The 21,718-nt window shown below is 27.6% G+C and overlaps 1 protein-coding gene across 1 annotated transcript in view; it reads left to right on the top strand.

Annotated features, from left to right (window-relative positions):
• The window catches only part of LOC119669330 (voltage-dependent T-type calcium channel subunit alpha-1H), a 77,763-nt gene that overhangs the window by 47,533 nt on the left and 8,512 nt on the right, over positions 1 to 21,718 (top strand). Inside the window, exons 9-15 of the mRNA XM_038079171.1 lie at positions 1,252 to 1,461; positions 11,042 to 11,207; positions 18,833 to 18,988; positions 19,424 to 19,606; positions 19,669 to 19,866; positions 19,968 to 20,153; positions 20,226 to 21,436. Of these exons, the coding sequence (XP_037935099.1) occupies positions 1,252 to 1,461; positions 11,042 to 11,207; positions 18,833 to 18,988; positions 19,424 to 19,606; positions 19,669 to 19,866; positions 19,968 to 20,153; positions 20,226 to 21,436 (2,310 nt within the window). The remainder of the gene's footprint in view (positions 1 to 1,251; positions 1,462 to 11,041; positions 11,208 to 18,832; positions 18,989 to 19,423; positions 19,607 to 19,668; positions 19,867 to 19,967; positions 20,154 to 20,225; positions 21,437 to 21,718) is intronic.

Raw genomic sequence — 21,718 nt, 5'->3', positions numbered from 1 at the left:
TTATCAAGTACCTTCTGCTCAAGAAGTAATCAGATTATGTAAATGAAACACACAAATTTAAATTTTATTCCAAATTTATTTTACCTCCTTCAAAATATGCTCCATCTGAAGCGATACACATATGCCTACGCTTAACCCAATATTCCATATACTTTTCGTAGGCCCGTAAAGATATGGCCTTTAGTTCCTTCAACGAATTCTCTTTTACCGATTCAATCGACTCAAAACGCTTACCACGAAGGGGCAATTTGAGTTTCGGGAACAGGAAAAAGTCGCACGGCACTAGATCTGGCGAATATGGTGCCTGAGCGATGACAGTGGTGCCGTGTTTGGTCAAAAAATCGCGTTAATAGTTGCTGTAAACAAACGAATTGACAGATGGCGCTCAAATTTGTACCATATGTCAGGAAAGGGTGTACCAACATAACAAAAAATTTTTTAAAAAGGTCTATTACTTAAGGAGTAGTTAACAAACAACAAAATCCAGCTACTTTTTGAGCAGAATGTACATACTTTTTAATTGTAAATATATTGCTAAAACTTTAATCATGGTGATATATATTAATAAAGTATTTATTTCAATTTTATCGTACAAAAAAAAAAATAAAGACGACAAAACTCTTTAATTCCAGTTTCAAATGGAAGATTTTTATTATTCGAATAATTCCACTCTTCCTTTGGGATTAAATATAAAGGTCCTTTTGTACTCGTCCGCACATAGGGCGCTTCTAGTCGAAGCATAGAGTTTAGTACTCTATCATGACAATGCTTCTGTTTAATGTTAATAAATTCATTTATTTTAATGTCCACAAGTGTTTCATAATTTCAGATTTAATTCCTACAATCTTTGCTTAGACACTCAACACTTGTTGCAGTGGAAAATTATATGTGGACGTCCACATTTTGTCTAGAAACTTGCTGAGTTGAAATTTACTAACCAATGCAAAAAATGCAAATTCCTCACATTTTTGCTATGCAACAAATGCGACATTGCAATGTGCATTCTTGGCTCTAAACTTACACCAATTGCATATGTCAGCAGTTGCCTTAACACAGTAGTATGAGTAGTGTTCCCTGAGCATGTCGGACGCTGTGTAGAACGTCTCTGGGAAGAGGCGAAATACTGAAGTCGAAAATTTAATTTTCAAGAATTTAAAGATTTTTATTTAAGAAATTTTAATAGTCTGAAAACATTTTCTAAAAATAACTAAAATTAAGTAAACTGATATTATATGAATTTTACATTAACAGCGTCATTGAAATATGTCAGCAATTTCTGGGCAACGGCACCGGAGGCGGTGGTTCCGGTCTTTCGGTATTGCGTACGTTTCGTTTGTTGCGCATCTTGAAGCTTGTGCGGTTCATGCCCAATTTACGCCGGCAATTATTCGTTATGCTGCGGACCATGGACAACGTTGCGGTGTTCTTTTCGCTGTTAGTGCTCTTTATTTTCATATTCAGGTGAGTTCGCCAAATTAAAAGTAATTACATCATTATTAATATAAATAAATGAAGCGCTTTGTACCTTAAGTCAAAACCTTTTCAATTAATTTAGGATATTAACGTACAACTACTTTATATTTTTACTCCCAGAAAAAAAAAAGCAGAAAAAAATGTAATTAGTTTTACCAAATTACTGCAGTTATTACTTATAATAAAAAAAAAATTTTTGAGAAATTAAATTCAGCTTAATAGTTAAAGCTTCAAGGGTACCCCGCTTAGATACGTTATCCCAGCTCCACAATATTTAGTTTAATTTATGTACAATTTATTACTTTAAGTACAACCCTTTTAGCCTAACTAAGTTCATAAGTTCATGTTCATTTTATTTACATACTTAAGTATCTCAACACCCCAGCGTACATTCCTCATCTATTTCATGCTACTCCAATTTCATCTATTTTCTGCTATTTTAAATTAGTTTTATAGTATGTACCTTAAGTATTTGCCATCAGTGTCTGTCCATTCGCAAGTAGCTAGCAAGCTTTTTACACTTTGAATTTAAATGAATTTAAATTATATTTGACATATTTCAACTTTTTTATATCTTTACACGTTTTACACGTTTTACACATTTATGCTCATTTTTTTACAATATTCACTATTTTATATACTTTTAACACCGAATACGAATTATATCTTTAACTATACTTGGTCAATTTTTTACTATTACTATTACTATGTTCTCTCTTTGTAATTTTGAAGATCTTTACAACATTACGAGTATATTCGATGCTTTGTTTACTTTGAGATATAAATTTTATTTTCTCTTAAATACCTTTTAGTATTTTACACAACATCAGATACATATTTATTTATAACCACATCAAAAGTATCATAGATTTTTATAAATGTGTGTATTAGCTTTAGAATATTAGCGTATTTACTATTAAAATATATATTGAATTATTTAAAATTATAATAAAAACTTTGCTATTTGTGTAGTCAATTGATTCATAATTCCGAAGTTAGTTAGTTTCATTGTTGCCTAAAGTAGTTAGAAAATATACCAACTTACATATTTACAAATACTTAATTTAAATACTATAATTTAAAATTAAAACAAAAAAAAACATAATTTAAACAAAAAAAAATATTTCAAATTACTATAAACAAAATACATATAAAAAAATAATAAAAAATCTTTCTAAAAATATTCTTCTAGCTTTAAGCTTCTCATTTAAGAGTACTATTATGTTTTAGGATATATCAATTTTTATTTTATTTTTACATAATTTATTTGATTTTATTTTATAGTTCTAATTTATATACAAAAATTTTGTTTTTTGATTTTGTTATATTAAATTATTCTACGGTTCTAATAAAAATAAAATCTATTATATAGCAAAAAATAAATTGCGGGACAAAAGCAATATTTAAAAAAGATTTAAAATATTAAAATTAATTTTCAATTAAATATTAATTAATATTAATATTTCAAAAAAGAAAAACTTAAATATTAAAATTAATTTTTATATTAAAATTAATTTTCCTGTAAGTAATATTTAAAAAACTAAAATATTAAAATTGAATTCTAATTAAAAATTAATTTTTCTTCGAGCCATATTTAAAAATCGAAAATATTAAAATTAAGTTTGATTAAAAATTTTTATTAAAAATTAATTTTTCTGTAAACAATATTAGAAAACGAATTAATTATTTTAAATTTTAAAATTGATTCTAATTGCAAATTAATTTTTCCATAAGCAATATTTCATGAAAATTTAAACGTTAAAATTGATTTTTAATTAAAAATTAATTTTTCTATAAGCAATATTTAAATAAACTGAAATATTTAAATTGATTTTTATTACAAATTAATTTTTCTATAAGCAATATTTCCAAAAAATTTAAATATTAAAATAGATTTTTAATTAAAAATTAATTTTTCTGTAAGCAATGTTTGAAAACATTGATATATTTAAATTGATTTTTAATTAAAAATTAATTTTTCTGTAAGGAATATTTAAAAAAATTTAAATCTTAAAACTGAGTTTTAATTAAAAATCAATGTTTACAGAACAGTATTTTAAAAAATTAAAATATTAAAATTAATTTATAATTAAAAATTAATTTTTCTATAAGCAATATTTAAATAAACTGAAATATTTAAATTCATTTTTATTACAAATTAATTTTTCTATAAGCAATATTTCAACAAAATTTAAATTTTAAAATTGATTTTTAATTAAAAATTAATTTTTCTGTAAGCAATATTTAAAAATATTAAAACTGAGTTTTAATTAAAAATCAGTGTTTACAGAACAGTATTTTTAAAAAATTAAAATATTAAAATATTAAAATTAATTTTATAATTAGAAATTAATATTTTTATAAGCAATATTTAAATAAACTAAAATATTAAAATTGATTTTTATTACAAATTAATTTTTCTATAAGCAATATTTCAAGAAACTGTAAACAATATTTAAAAAAATTGAAATATTAATATAATTTAAAAAAATATAACTCTTGCAGTTTAAAATTAAAATTTTTTTTAAATATATCTTTTGCTCGAAATAAGCATATTAAATATTTCCCAAAAACTTCTTCAAAAAATTTACAAAAATAGTATTGAATGTTAATAGGCAGGTATGATTAATATATTATATTAATTAATATAATACGAATAAAATTAATATGACAGGGATTAGCAAGAATTAATAAAAAACCAAGCGAAAAGTTTTAAAATATGATTGATAACATTAATTAATTTATAGAGTTTTAATATTTACATTACAAAATAAATAACCATATTAATTTTTTTATATTCTAGAATGATATGTACCAAAAAAAATATTACTTAATGTCAATAGAGAATTGTAATATATATCGGTATTATTAAAAAAACAAGTTCTAAAATCTAAATTATAAAATGAATCAAATTAGTAGACTTTTAACCATGCTACGAGACTAAATCTCCTTTTAAACCATAGTTGCTGCAGTTGTGAAGTGAAGAGGACGCTGAAAATGCTTCCCATCTGCTTTATTTCTGTCCAACGAGTCGCCGTTTTATAACTTTAGGGGCTTTCTTTTTTAACGAGCTTGGCGAACTGCAAGACCTCCTTCTGAATAGCATTATAAGCTTTACCAAAGGTTCTGAATAGTTCTAACTCTTGAGTTGTTTATTATACAGTAACACAATAGGCTTAAGTGGATCCCTTGAGATCGCCGGTATGACCTAACCTAACCTAGTAGAGTTTAATATTTGCATTACTCAAAGTAGACTATTTCCGTCAATAGACGGATGTCATGCAGCGAAAAATTATAAAAAAAATAACTGTATACATATATAACTATATAATACAAAATTAACCAGTTATCAAGTTCTTTCAGCTTCTTACTAGTCTTTTAGATCGCAGTTAACTTCTTGTTGTTTGCATAGGTAATCTTGCTAGAAAAATAGTTTATTTTTAGTAATCATAACACAGCTTATTTTTAACTTAACTGTGTCAGCAGTTAGGTAGCTAGCACTTACACTACTACAGCCTTCATAGATAAGTTAGTCCTTTGAATATACATATATCGGTAATTCTAGAACTGTCACGTGACTACCTCATATACTATGTATATTACACAAGTTTCTTATTCGTACTTCGTTATAACTAATTACTACATGTCGCTCCTGGTCGATAGGTTGCTTCAATTTAAGCAAAAAGCCGAGTGTAAGAGAATGACTAATAAATAATTTACAAATTTTCCAAAAAGTTAATTGAACATTTTTCTATATAAGATTCATAAATGGATTCAGAACTATAATTTACCAATTTAACCAATTTTTGCGCACTAAAAAAAGTTATGCACAAAGTGTCTTAATACTTAATGTGTCTTAATGTAAATTTAAAAGACATTTATATGATATGACTTAACCTATTTTAATAATCGAAGTAATGCGAAAGCGGTTCCGAGGGGGAATAAGCCTCGCTGAAGAGGGGATGTTTTAGTCCGTATACTACATATTAATGTTAGGGAGTCGGGCACACCATTCCGACGAGGGTCGGTTTGACGGTGCATAAAGCATTCCACCTCCTCACCAAAAAAAAAAAAAAAAAACCTATTTTAATGAGCTGTTTTTGATATTTCGACAGTTTTTTACCGGAAGGTTTTTTAGAACCTCTCTTTTGCATCCCGCTTATCGTTTAATACTGAATCTCGATTACTAAATACTTTTTATGAAGTATTCCAATTTTATATTTGGGACGGTCCAAAAAAACGACATATATAACATCAGTAGTAATAGGCATTTTACCTAAAGATTATATTTCTAAATATTTTGTTTCTCAAAAATATATCAACAAAAACAGAGCGTTCATAAAACAGTCTTGATGTTTTTTAAGTTTTAGGTTTACCGAATTACGTCTAATTATAAGTGATAAATTAAGGAAACTTTGTGTAGAATTAAAATTGTGCAAATAAAAAAATTAGAATAGCTATTGGACTTGTTACGAACCGTTCTTTATACCAAAATCATCCGGTGGAAAATTTGCTAGCGTTTGTAATGATAGTCTTATCAACTATAATATACTTAGTTTTCTATATACCTAGTTGCAGTTAATTCTTTAATAATTTATAAGTTCTCCTTATGACCTAGCAATCACTTTACAGAAGATTCAAGAAATTAACTTTGAGCTATAATTTTTGAATTCATCTGTTCCAACATAAGCTTACAGCATATATAAGGATTACTTGATATTTTTTTACTCGTTTAAACCAATAATATAAAAGGTTTTTATAATTGATTTATATATTGAACTGACCTATGTTTTTTCCTCTAGTGTAAATAGATTTAAAAGTTTTGATAAATTAGTTTAAATATTGCTATTAGGCATACAATGCATATATATATTTTTACTTATTCTTCCGATATACTTATAATATAATTATTACAAATTAAATATAATATTTTATTTATTAATTGTCTCAATCAGTTCTGTGTTTAATTGTCCGTCTGTTATCATTAAAATTAAAAAGAAAATTAATTTTTAAAAGAAAATTTTTCGCATTTTGTATACAAAAAATAATTTTAAATTAAGTAAAAAACTTAGAATGTTTTCAATAATCAATTTTCCCCACGTTTAACCCGATATACTTATAATATAATTATTACAAATTAAATATAATATTTTATTTATTAATTGTCTCAATCAGTTCTGTGTTTAATTGTCCGTCTGTTATCATTAAAATTAAAAAGAAAATTAATTTTTAAAAGAAAATTTTTCGCATTTTATATACAAAAAATAATTTTAAATTAAGTAAAAAACTTAAAATGTTTTCAATAATCAATTTTCTCCACGTTTAACCCTAATAGATTTATTCCAAATAAATAGCAAATAGTTCAAAATTTTGATTATTAATTTTTTTTCTTAATTAAAACTAATTTTTGCAAAGCTTTCAATCTTTGTAATTTTCTTCTTACTGCTTTTTTGTATAATTTTCGTATACGTTTACTGCATTGTACGTCTTATCTATCTCTTTTACTCTATATCTATCTATCTATCTGTCTCTATCTCTATCTCTGTCTCACTGTTTATCTCTCTTCTCTTTCTTTTCCATTAAATATTAATTAAATACCTAAATATATATAAACAAAATAAATATATTAATATAAAAAAAAATTTAAAAATTCCCCTCTAAAAATCTTTTATAAAACAATTTTGAAATCGTTTAAAACTATAACAAAACAACAACAATGAATGAATGAATTATCAAACAATAAATCAAAACATCAATTTAGTATACTCGGCATGAATCTATTCGGATGTAAATTCTGCGAGAAAGTTAATGGAGAGACGATATGCGATCGTAAGAATTTCGACAGCCTTCTATGGGCGCTCGTCACTGTATTTCAGGTAGAATTGCTAAGAATTTTTTTTAAAAATATTTTATATATATAATAAATGTTGCAACATATTTGTTTATAAAATTTTACATATAATTTATGGTGTGTTATAATTTTTTTTAATTTATTTTTTAATTGTTCTCAATGCTTCTACTAAGCCCTTTTGCTTTTAATTATTTTTTTATCAGTGTGTGTGTTTTTGCATTTTAGGAAATCAATCATATAATATTTTAAAGTAATATTAATTTTATTTTATTATTTTTTTTTTTATAATTTAATATAATTTTATTTATAGTTTAATATGTTATTATAAACAAAACTTATTTGAATTGTTAGCTAAGCTGTTATTGAGTATTTTGATTTTGGAGTTTGCGGTGTGTGTTCCGTTCTAATTTAGGTGGAAAGTAAATTGTAGATATTTTAAGTATTTTCTAATTGTTTGAGTGAATTTTGTTTAAGTAAATTTTACAACAAATGTAATATTTTTTCAACACACTGAATAGTTAATTGATTGTAAAAAAAATAGTAGGAATTGTATGATTAAAATAAAATGTTTTGAAATAATTTTTTGAAAACATTAGCTATTGATTCGTAAGTCCAATCTTCTTCCGTAGTTGCATGTTTAAGTTTTGTATCTTTCGACTAAGGCTTAAGAATTTCGTTTTTGAAACCAAAGCACAGTATAATGTATCAAGACACAGGTAAGCTTGAATTAAAATATTTTAAATATGAAATTGAGAATTTGTTGTTTTTTAGTTTGTTGTTGTAAAATGATCGTATTCCAAACTGTTACGAAGCTCACCAAAATCGTGAATTTGTTTGAAATCGTTTTGAATGCATTTTGATTTCATTAATGCCTTACAAAATCAATACAGAAAATCAATACAGAAATTGAAAAATTTATTAATTAAAATCATTTTCATTCACTTTCATTATTTTACTTAATTTCATTAATTAAGTAATTATTTTAAATTATTTTTTTATAAAAATTAAATACTTTAAACTTAATTTAAGGCACGAGTGTTACTTTATATGATTTAAGCAATATATAAATATAACGATGTTTCGATAACCCTGTCGCTACAAGTTGACAACAGATTTTAGTAGATTTCAATATTTTGAACAAATCACTTCAGCACGCTATATATTGATATCAGAATTACTTACTTACTTATCTAAATGCCCAAAAAATCCCGTCTACAACCCACAACACCTCTTCAGACGCCTATGCTGCTTACACACCGTCTGCAGTTTCGTACATCAAGTGCGATAAGTGCTCCCTCAATTTATTCATTCCACCGAAGACACACTGTACCTCCACACTTTCTTTCTCCAACTGCCGCTTTATATAACTTTTTCGTTAGAGTATCGTCATCCATTTTCATAACAACACGACCAAGCCAAAGAATTCACAGGATGTTAACAATTTAGTAACAACTATTAAAGGTGCATTGATGTAGCCAGGATTGTACCATAGGGGAATATATACTACAATATACCATACAATATATACTACATGTTCCTCCAGTGTTTCCAAGGTTTCATTGAAAAAACTTATGGCTAATATTTGTACTCAAATAAAAAGACCCATGTATATCAGGAATTTATAGTTTTTATTATTTGTAGATTTTATTGTGAAGAATGAAAGGAAATTTATGCCCGAAACCACCCTCCTCCTTCACCCACTAAATGCGCCAATGCCTAGATATTGTCTAGTCCTTTTAAATGGTCATTATCTGCATTCAATTTCATTATAACAAATTAGTTATAATCAAATTCATATCAAGTTATCAATTTGGTAATAAGTATTATATCGATTTTATTAAGAACGAATCAATTTATGTACCTTATTTTTGCTACACACGTCAGCTACAGATTTATATAACAATTTACATTAACTTCTAAAGATACAAATAATGATTATAATGACTATCTGATAGCACAATGTGTGTGGACTACATAAGCTAAAAACACGATTTAAAAAAGTCCACTTATTACCTCTGTCTCAGAAAAAGTCTCAAGCACTCCTTAGATCCATAAAACTCCCATTACAAAATCTACATAGAGTTTAATTTCTAACTAATATCGGTAGAAACACATAGTTCTATGCGTTGGTAACAGCCAACCAAATGAACCTTATCTAAATATAGTATAACTCTCATTTTCTTAAAGTAGATAAATTTTCCGATATAGAACATTATTTTAATGTCAAACTTTTAGTATGTTCAGGTCTTTGATATACCATGATCCGTGTTAATAAGAAAAGCCACTTAACAACAACATTTTAGAAAAATAGAACCGTTAAAATTAAAGTCTAGATACAGATGAACTTTTCAATTCTTATTAATTTAAACAAGACTTAGAAAGAAATATTAGATTCGTCGTTTTTATGGATCCATATTAAAAATTAATATATGGAATGAAATTAAATAAATAGTTCAATTTAATTAAATTCATTATATATAAAAATTATACTTTTTTATTTATTGTCTTTCTTAAAAAAAAACCTGTTTCAAGGACACAAAATCCAAAAATTGTTTTATGAACTCAACATAAATTGCCACTAGATGGCGTGTGTACACTTGACAACAATTTTCGGCTTAATCAATTTAAAACGCTTACAAGCTTAAAGTCTCCAGAACTATCTCCAGAACTAAACTATAGCATACTTAAGAAAAAGACTGAGTATTGAAATTTATAGAAATCCGTTGTTAAAGCACAGCGCTCTGGGAATCGGAATCTCCACATAATGGAGTATCGTAATGAATTATATAAATTATGTTTTTATTATTTTTTAATATATAATATATTTTATTTTAGTTATAATAATGTTAAGCCATTTACTTATATATTAATATTCGTACTCATATATTCTATAAGAGCTGCAAAGTTAAAATGATGTTGCATGTTTTGCTGTTGCACTACACTTTTAAAGCATTTATTTACTAAATTGTTAGTTAAATACTTCATTACTCTAACTACTTTATGTACTATAAATATTTCTATTTCATTACATAAAAACATTCTAGAGTACAAAATTTTATATATTGATTATATATTGAAATTCATATGAAACGTAACACAACTCTACTGTATACTTTACTTTAAATACTAATACCTACTACTCCTGCTGCCAGTCTACTCATACAATCCAATCATTAACTGAAATTTAAGTTTTAATTTATTTAAATATTTCGCTTATGCTGAAAAACAATATAGGAATTTGCTTTATTTTAAAATTTTATTATTATTTTTTTTTTTATTTCATTACATATACGAATTTTTTTAAAAAATTAACATACTTCTCGTTCAATCAAGGCTATCAATAAGAACTAATCGTATTGTACATAACTGCTTTTAATTAATTTATGTTCCTTTTGAAGCAAAATTTTTTTAATTAATTATGAAACCCAAATTACTTTTTAAGTCAGCGTCACAAATTATTTTAATAGCGTACCAAAAACATTAACAGAATACAGTACCTCCACAAAAACCCAATATAAAACCCAAATCAGTTTATAAACTCGTACAGTTATTGAGAAACTCAAAAAATATATATGCTTTCAATTAAGAAAAAAATTAAAAATAATACTAAATTGATACATAAAACAACAACAACAAAAACATTTTATAATTAAATTAATTCTCTACTACTACTCGTATATATAAATATATATACCGTATATATATATAAACCTACAGCATACTGGGCATGTATCTATTTGGCGGTAAGTTTTGTAAATTTTTGGACGATACCGGACTCGAACGTGAATGTACGTGTCCCGAAATAATCAGCAAACATCCACTATGCGAATGTGATCGCAAACACTTCAACAACATTTTATGGGCCACTGTCACAGTCTTCCAAGTAAGGACACTATTAGCTGAGATACTTTAATTTTATTTAATTTTTTGATTATCTTTTTTATATACAAATACTATTTCTATATATAAAAAATTTAAACAATTTTTAAAGACCTTAAAGTTCATTTTGGTTTACATTTCTATTTAAATCCTTTATTTCTAATACTCGTATATCCATTTAAGTTCAAAGTTAATATTTTTTTATGTTTAGGTGTAGTGTAGTTTTATTTAATTTCTTTTTTCGTTTTTTAGTTTTATATATAGTAATAATTAAATTATTACACTGCTACAAATATCCATGCATAAGTCTAAGCACAACACATAAGACTCCAGAAATGCTTCAAGTGCACACTAAATTATTTTGTATATATACAAAAAACATTTAATCATATAAAAACTTTTGCTATATAAATCGTATACATATTTACCTATACATATATCCATTAAGAGCATATCTTTAGTCTGGAGATACACAGATTGTTCAAAAAACCATAGGCTAAACCGTTCTAGCTTATCACAATAGCTGAGAGTCATATTAAAATCACACAATATTATCTTTATCTAAGTTATAATTAATTTCGGAGATAACAGAAATTAATTAGTGGGTCCAGGGTTTTAATAGATCCACTATGAGGTTAGGTTATGTTGAAGTTGTCGGCCTTGTACTCAAAAAAGGCCACTTGAGCTCAAATAATGGCCCGTTGTGGTACCACAAGATTTGTGTTTGTTTATACATAGACTAAAGTTCAGAATTTGGTCAATGTGACTATTAGTGGTGGGTCCACTATTGATTTTTTTTTTTTAATTTCTTGAAAAATAATGTAGAGAAATTTATTACTCCGGCATATATAGTTGCTTTAGTTTGAAGTGGAAAGCTTGCACATCAAATTCGACTTGCGCATAAATTATGATCCAGTATGGTACCATGAATGAGAAGATTGAAATTTATATCACCCTGAGAAAACTGATCTTATAAATTTATCATTTTTATAAAGTGAGTTAGTCCAAATGTTCTAAAATCGTTATTTTTGGTTTTGATACTCTCGTTGCCTTTTGCATTTAATAAATAAATGCCGAATTTGTTTATCAGGATTACGACCCAATTTTATACGTGATGATGTATCTAAAGAATTTTTTTAAGTCTGCAAGCCTTGACAGATATCATAAAAAACTATAATTTAAATACATTTGATATTTTTGTAGTTTTGAGATTCTCCTCTTCTTTGCCATATATAAAAAAGAATTTGTGTATTCTAATGTTAACACATAGCTTAGTTTTTCAAAAAATCAAATGACTATCATTCCATCGATTTCTGTCATTATTTTTTACCAATCAGTTTGAATTACCTGGCATGTTAAAACAGTCGGTATTGTCGGGGTCCACTGTTGTAAATGCCTTGAAGTATGTTTTGTCACACCTGTAGGTGTTAAGTTTCTTATACCTTAAAATGTGTAGTTACCAATATTACGATTTTGTGAGAACTTTGTTGGGTGAAAGAATCATTTATACCATTTTTTCAAAAATACTTTTTGTGTCAAGAAATGAAGCGTCTGACTCCACACCGATTATTTATTGAGTATCACTCTTTTCCGATTTCAGAAATGTTCTTATAAATACTCGATAACATGAGGTTGAAGTTAATTGATTATAGTTATCAGCTTCTATTAGTATGATACTATTTTTATTAACAATCTTTAAAGTATTTCTGGAAATTGCAAGTTAAAACTAAGGCCGTTTTCGATTGGTTGATCTGGGATAACTTTTACAACCGAGATTTACTCTTAATACAATTATCATTTACGATTGATAAATCTCGAGAGAAACGTATAATACTCAAGATTAATTTGCAGCACTTTAGATATTTTGCCAGAGTAGCACAATTACCCTGAAATTACCATGTTATCCTGTTTTATATGACTTGACAAATAAAATTTGATTTGATTCAACATATGTATATATCGAATATATAAGTGTATCCTAAGACTACTACAAAAATAATAGATTACCCTAAATATGTTCAAATGGAATACAAAATTTGACAAATCGGGATTAAATACAGATTGAATCCAGAGTTACCAATCGAAAACCCCACATGAAAGCATTTTTGATCAACGACAGAGTAATTTATAGAAAGGTAATGCAATTTCAAAACAACACTGAGATATTTAGATAATATCTTATGGTATTTCAATACCATTTGCATGTTTAGAGCACTTTTATCTTTGGAAGTAATCAACTGTTCATTCAACTTCTTCAAATGCTTTACTGTGTTCTTCAAACGATATCCTTGGAAAATCGGTATACAAAGTAATGAAATAATAAAAATCTTTGGGTGAGTGGATCGAATTTGAATATATTAAAAAATTACTGATTGGTTGGAAATAGAAACCAAAGTATTAACATCTATTATGCAGTTTTATGTAATAAGATAATTGGGATTAAAAATACATTATTTACATATTAATGAACTCTTTTTTTTACTTATTCCTTATATAGAAATTTTAAATTAATTAATAGCAAAATAGTTACCAAAAAAAAACCGTGATTATTTCCAAAAAAAATAAAAATATTTTAAAAACATATTTTTTATAAAAATATAAAAAACAATATTTACTGAAGAAATATATTAGCTATATGTCCTAAATACAGTGGATTTATTGTGTATAGTTTAATGTTTCCATTAAATGTAATTTGTAGAAATAGAGTTGTATAACTACATTAAAAACAACTGAAAGGAAGTGCTACATAACTGTACTACAAACACAATATATTAAAGTGAACAAATTTCAACCGAATAAAATAATTAAAACCATAGAGAAACTGATATATGAAGTTATTTTTAAATCCCTGATATACTCGCTGAGAGTATCAGTACCCAGTATTTACAAGGTTGCCCAGAACCTTTCTGTGGATTAAGTTGGTCTACAACTAGGTCTCTAATCAATGATTGGATCTCAACCGAGAGAAGTCGCTACTGGCGCGACAGTCGAGGTAACCGTCAGGCTAAAGAGCTGGTTCTCCCTTATAGTTACAATAAGATATCCTCCTCCAGCAGAACAGAGTTGAGGTTGCTAGTGGGATATCTAACGGGTCACCATGGGCTACGTTACCATCTTAACAAAGTGGGCCTATCTGAAGAGATAGATTGTAGACTCTGCTTAGAGGCAGAGGAGACAACCAGCCACATTCTATGTGATTGCCCAGCTTTGATCTGGGCCAGGAGGAAATCACTGGGTCGGGAATTGCTTTCACCTTCCGACATTAGGAGGTCCTCAACAACCGACATTTTGATCTTCATTCGAAGGGCGGAATGTCTTTTGTTCAGTTAGGGTCTGTTGTAGCTCAAAAGATCAATCATGGTCGCAGTGCTCTGCTCAAATGGGAGCTAGTACCCTGTTATTTTCTATTCCTATTCCTATTTACAAGGTTAGGTTAGATTGCAATCGATTGGTGTGACAGCCTGGTGCACCAAAACTCATTTGAACACGAATAATGACGCGTGATAATGGATGAGATATTGTTCGTGTACCAGACGAGTCTAGAGAAGTACGAAAAGGTCCGAAATATATAGCGCACAAACATCTTTCTTTTGAGAAGACGACACACTTAAAAATAAAATACCAGCTTTGTTAAAAAATATTTACTTGCTTAGTATAATATCCAATATAAATTAATTCAAAATTATTTTGTGGAATTTCGAATAGTTTTGAGAACAATTTTTTAAAAGTAATCAGTGTATATTATCTTTAATTTTATATTATTAACATAATATATATAATGTAATATATAATATAAATTATTATATTATTCGTTGAAATTAAAATTGGGGTATTAACAATAATTAAATTAAAGATAAAATAATTAATATAAATGAGTTTCGTTTCGTAAGTCTGCATTCTATTTAAAGAGGAGAAACTGTATTTACTACTAAAATATTTTTAAAACACTCTTCCAATATTATTTAAAGATAACGGAAATGAGTACCCATCCATCCACTTACTATAATATAGGGATCACAAAACTAAAAATAGAAAAGGTTACTAAACTCTCACTAAAACGCAATTCACCTACTAAATGTAAACATATTTTCGATACTTAATTCCGTCGAAATTTAAACAATTTCAGATAAAAACAATAAGTGAAATCATTGTAAATACTTACATAAAAACCACTTAAAATCGAACCATCAATCACAATAAGAAAATAATTTAAATATAAACAAAAAATGAGAACTAATTTTGTAAAAGTTTCGCATGTTTTATTTCTAAAGCAAAATGTTCATAAATATATATACATATACATATATATTTAAACATTGTATATGTATTTGTTTTCAAATTTTAGCTTTTAATAATTTTTTTAATGCTTAGCCATTTATTTTGACAAATGTTTTTTAATTATATATAAAACAATTCGATATCGGCACGTTTTAATTAATACCAAAATCTTTTCAGCAAAGAGTTTATAATTTATTTAAAGAGTTTATTCGATGAAAACATATGTAAAATTCACGCAAAATCACACCACGAGTTATTTTTTGTATAAAAATATAAATATATATATACAAAATATAAAAAAAAAATTAATTTTATTTAATGAAATTTTAGTTTAAAATGCTTTTTGCTTCTGCAATGTTAAAAAAAAAATTTGCACTTAATTAACAATAACAGCAACAAAACTGCTTCTTATTTTTATTTTTTTTAATTTTTTATTTTTGAAATAAATTTATATATAAATAAAAATATTGATTTTGAAATTATTTTACTTTATATATAAAATTTTCTATTTCAAAGTGTCACAATATCAAAACAAAAAAATATATATATATATAAAAATGATAGAGAGCCCTAAAATTATTCACAAAAGTTGATACGTTGCCCAACCCCGCTCTAACCTTAAGTCCACCTCAGGATGCACAGGATGATATGCTGATCTACGGTCCGTCATCAGTTAGAAAATAAATAAATGATAATGATTCTAGTATAGTTAAAGTTTAGTGTGTAGCAGGGATAAGCCCCCCAGCCACAATAGAATAAAAGTGCGTAACAGCACTAACTTAAATCACAACAACAGCACCAAATTTTATTAACTTATTATATTATACGTATATTATATATATATTATATATATTAACATATATAATGATACATGTAATAAAAGAGTTATTAATTTAATCTTTTAATTAATGGGATTTATAATATATTAAACTCAAAAAAATTTCCACCAAATAAAATAATTGAAACTATCTAGAAACTAGATGAATCCAAAAACTTTATATATATCCCAAATCTTTCCTGATCTTTGAATGATATTAATTCGATAGTATGACTCGTTGCCATGCTGAAACATTTACTCTGTCTTCCAGCTAAACTTCTATGCAACCAGTGCTGCAAATATACTAATTAAAACTATCTAGAAGTTGGATGAAATATATATCCCAAATCTTTCCTGATCTTTGAATGATATTAATTCGAGAAGGGCTCGTTGCCATACATACTGAAAATATGTACTCTGTCTCCCAACTATACTTCTATGCAACCAGTGCTGCCAATTTGGAATTTATTTCTATTTTGATATAAGGAAATTTCATTTATAAATAAATGAAATAAGAATATTGGTTTTATTGTCCATATATCATAAATCAATTCTTAACAACGAAAACTTGCAATACATTTACACAATCACTACTAATTAGATGAATATGCTACAATATATGGCAGTTTTCTTTAAATAATCTATATAAAATCCATACAAAAATATTTTGATAAGTATTAATAATTTAAAGTGTAAACATAATAAAGATATTTATGGTCTCAAGTAACGAGGTCAGTAATCGAGTAATATAGTAACATTGTAAATTACGACAATAAAATTCAGGCACAAACTTACCATTAAACATATTTTGTTCTTGCTGCTTTGCAGTGTTATGCCATTGTCCCATTGCAGCTAAATCAATGCAATCGAATTAAGATTTGGTCGTTTCCATTGGCATAAGTGTCATTACCAAAACCAAGCTCTATAAACTTGACTAAGTCTCTAGCTGGACTAAAATTAGAATTAACCGTTTCGACATATCAAATTTCGATCATTTCCCTTTTGAATAATATAATTTGCAATGTTACATTCGACATTTTTGATATAATTTCCTTTGATTTATTCTTAACTAAGTTAAAAAGCATGGCTAATCAAATTACATTAGCGACCTTGTTTATACAAATTGCTTTAAAGAAGACAGTGGGAACACACTATTACTATGTTACTTGGCTGTTAAATTCGTTACTCGAGATAGTGAATACCCCAAGTATTAAACTTGAGTTTCGTTTCTCAATTTATAGATTCGAATTTTTACTATTCAGTTGAGATCCAGCAAAGTTTATTAAACTTACTAAGCCTTTGGTATAGCACACTGCTTCTGATTCACTTTAGAATCAAGCTGTACTGTTTTACAAGACTAGACCAATTATAGGTATTTTACAATGGCTTTAATAAAATGTAATTTCTCGATATTTTGTCCAATTGTGTAATTTGTTTAAGTTTTTTTCTATGTTTTGAAGTGACACAACTTGTGTGACATGTCATAAATAAGCAATCACTGGCAAATGTACCAGTAAGACTAATATTTGTAGGTCATATATCGGGTTATAAAATGTCTATTGTAATTTTCATTATTTTAAAAAAAATTAAAGTATCAATGGTGTCAGCTTGGATATATCTTTAATGTGATATAAAACATCAAAAATTTCCATAATACTTGTAAAACCTAAGTCCAATGTAACACTAATATCAACCATTTGAGTTATACATTACTTACTTATTTTTGAGCTTCCACATAAGAAGAAGAAATTCTCTTCAAGTGTCTCTGCTGAAGTTCGTTTTGATCGGTCTTCCTCATAATTTTGAGTAGAGGGTTAGACGAAAGCCTTACATACTATAGGGCATATTTTGTATCAAAGGATAATTTCTTTTTTTCTCAATTAATCTAGAGTAGGTTTTCGTCATTTTCATAACCTACTAGAGTGGGTCCATAAAGGAATTCAACTAAAAAAGAAATTAACCAATAATACATTTAATTTTAATTTGACTGAAACAAATTTATGTATAATATCAATTTAAGACGAGATAAAATCTATTAAATAAATAAATGAAATCTGTGGGATTTTAAATAAATATGGGATTCTCTATTTTCCATAGTGACTGTTTGAAAAAGTGGGTATTATAAGAAAACTTATTAATATCAAAACTGAGGTTTTTCTACAAACGTCACTAAATCAAGGATTCTTGATCAGATATCTCCCACTCACAATATGATGGGTGTGATAAATATTGGTATATGTTATCTAAATTATCATTGTGACACTTTTTATATGGAATAATAAATTTAATGTATTTTGTTGTTTTTTTTTTGTAAATAACACCTTATTTATTGTTTTATCTATTAACTGTATGTGTTTTCAAAATAATCATTTAATTTATTTAACATATTTTGTTATATTTTTTGTTATATATTTTTTCTCATTTAATTAATGATAATTAAAAATTAATATTTTTAACTTTTTATTTATTTTAAATATTTTACTGCGCTTTTTTCCACAATTTTTATTTAACATCAATATATAAAAATTTTTTAGATCTTAACGCAGGAGGACTGGAACGTCGTTTTATTTAATGGCATGGAAAAGACAAGTCATTGGGCCGCATTGTACTTTGTGGCCTTGATGACATTCGGAAATTATGTGCTGTTTAATTTATTAGTCGCCATTTTAGTTGAGGGATTCAGTTCAGAGGTAGAGTTTTAAATGCGAATTGTGATACAAAAGCAATAAATTTCCCGGTAATGAAGAATTTTTCGATGTTTTTATTAAAATGGGTTCATACTACACCGAATATTAAAGTGCATTGAATAATCAAATTTATTTTTTTGCATGTACAATTTTCATCAAATGCTGATGCGCTTATATATTTATATTATAATTAAGAAAAGCACTAAAAGCACCCACTCATGTAAATAGTACTAACACCGAAAAATATATATTATATATAATATAATAAGAAATGAACTCATTTTATGTTTGCGAAAAATTGCTCATTGCAAATTCGATTCCAAATTTTTGGATTTTATTGGTGCTGCATTAATTATTTTGGACCAAAATCAAAAATCAAAGATTTAAGCAAATTAGTGAAATGAGAAAAGTCTAATTTTGAAATTTTGATTCCCTCAGCGAAATGAACGTCGTGAACGCGAACAACGTGAGTTAGTTAAGAAATTACGCGAAGAAACTTTAGCTGAAAATTTCAGCGACGGTATGTACGATGAGTCCCGCAGTGAGGGCGACTCATCCACAACGAATGAGAGTTACTACGAAATTCGGAACAGATGGCATAGTGCGGAGGACGTACGAAAAGTATGACAATGATAAGCTCAGGTTAACAGATTATTGCTAAAGTTGCTTCATTTATATTGCAGTTACATGATTCTACCGAATTAATAATCGAAACGAAAAGTAATGTTCAAAAACAACGCCTACTACAACCCGCACAGGACTATCAGATTAATGAGTGCATGAGCGGTAGTGTACCGCCAGGGTATAGTAATAGCAGCAGAAAAACGTCGGATAAAGATATCAGCAAATTACCTGAAGATGAGAAAAGAAACTTAAAAAAGGTTAATACTTCTAAATAATATTTATTGAATTATTTTTAAATAAATATAACTAAATTATTTAATTTCAATCTTTATATTGCATAATTAACAATATCATTTAGACATATTCAATAAAAGATAGACGTACGGATGTACCACGCCTATCGAAAATACGTCCATTGCGTGAACCACCCATAATAACAACAACCGCAGCGACACCGCAAGACTCACCCAATTGTACACTAGAGTCTGGCATGAGTTTTCGCAATTGGAATCAACAAGATTTAGATGCGGAGAACTCAACACTGGTATATATATCTAACTAAATAGATTAAAACAAAAATATATTAAATTACACTTAATTTCATTTATGTTTGCAGAGTCCTGGTTCTCCGTTACTCCTGCGACCACCGACCATATTCAGTGGACAACGTTCACTCGACGAAGGCATTCCGTCGATTGATCTTATCCCGCCCTCGCCTGTGTTAACACACAAGCCCATTAACATATTGAATGCCAGCCAACTAGGAAGCAATACTAGCATTAATAATTGTAGTTTAGTACCAAATAGTAATAGTCTACTCCCTAGCGCTTTAAGTAGTAGTATGCATAGCGTAATAATTGATGATATATCAAAAAATTCCAATTCGACTGCATCCAGTTCAATATTTGTGCCGACAATATCATCCAGTGCAGCGGCACTAAAATCACCGACCGTGGCACACGTTGTCGGCGAAGACAATTCAGAATTGTCGTCGCTTGCCGTAGTCAGTACAACTGCAAATGGTTTTGTGCACACAGCAACAACAATAACAACACCAAATACAAATGAATCCTTACAGCGTATACCCAGTCTGAAACGCTTTCGCCGTACAAGTTCCAAAAGAAAAAAAGCCGATACAACAACTGCTGAAGATGAGGAACATCAATTAAATAACGGCAATGATAACTCATATTTACTAGGTCCAGGCAGTTCAACACGTTCAGAAGCTTTTCTGAGCCCTGGCACACCAAGCATGCCTACAAAAACAAAAGACACAAATCGTTTGAGTCCACAGAACTCAATAAGACGCCTATCTACATCGTTTAGCATAGGTAGTGGACCAGGCAGTAGACGTGCTTCAGCTTGCATTTTCAACTCACAACTTTATCAAAATCTTAATCAAACTCCAAAACTCTATGGTAGTCCTGGTCAGAGACGTATGTCGTCTTTTGAGTTAGCCTTTAGCAAAACATCACATCTAAATTTACATAATCTTGAAGCAAATCGTAAATCGATGTCTTATACAAATTCTAAGATGGATTTGGATAAATGGAACAAATCTTATACGAATTTAAATGAACCTGATATGCTACAACAATATATACAGGAGATGGAAAAGCGAAAAAATTCCATCAGCAAACGACATTCAGAGAAGCAACAACAGAAACTCGAACTACAACAACAACTACAACTAAAAGAACAACATTCCATGATTCCAAGCACGGAACGCGTTTCCAAAATAAAAATCTTCATAGAACAACTGAAACCAGCAAACTTCGGTAAAGAACGAGAATCCTACTCGTTATATATATTACCGGAAGATCATAGGTAAGTGTTATTTATAAAAAATAAAAGATATATACTATATATAGAAATACAACAATAACAATTTTTAATATTTTGTGTTAGATCAAATTAATTTTTATTTTCCAAGGTTGCTTAGAGTTTGACGGTTTATGCGAATTTTCCCCTAACTAAATATACTCAATTATCGGGTGTAAAACTCAGGCACCAGAAGTTTTTTAGTGAAACAAAATTTTTTTTTATGTTGATATTGAAAGAACATGTAATTGCTCTGATATACTCCCATCATTCTGAAAATTATGGGTT

The sequence above is a fragment of the Teleopsis dalmanni genome, chromosome 1 (genome assembly GCF_002237135.1).
Source record: "Teleopsis dalmanni isolate 2A chromosome 1, ASM223713v2, whole genome shotgun sequence".
In the NCBI taxonomy this organism is placed as follows: Eukaryota; Metazoa; Arthropoda; class Insecta; order Diptera; family Diopsidae; genus Teleopsis; species Teleopsis dalmanni.
This window is presented reverse-complemented; position numbering and strand designations above follow the sequence as displayed.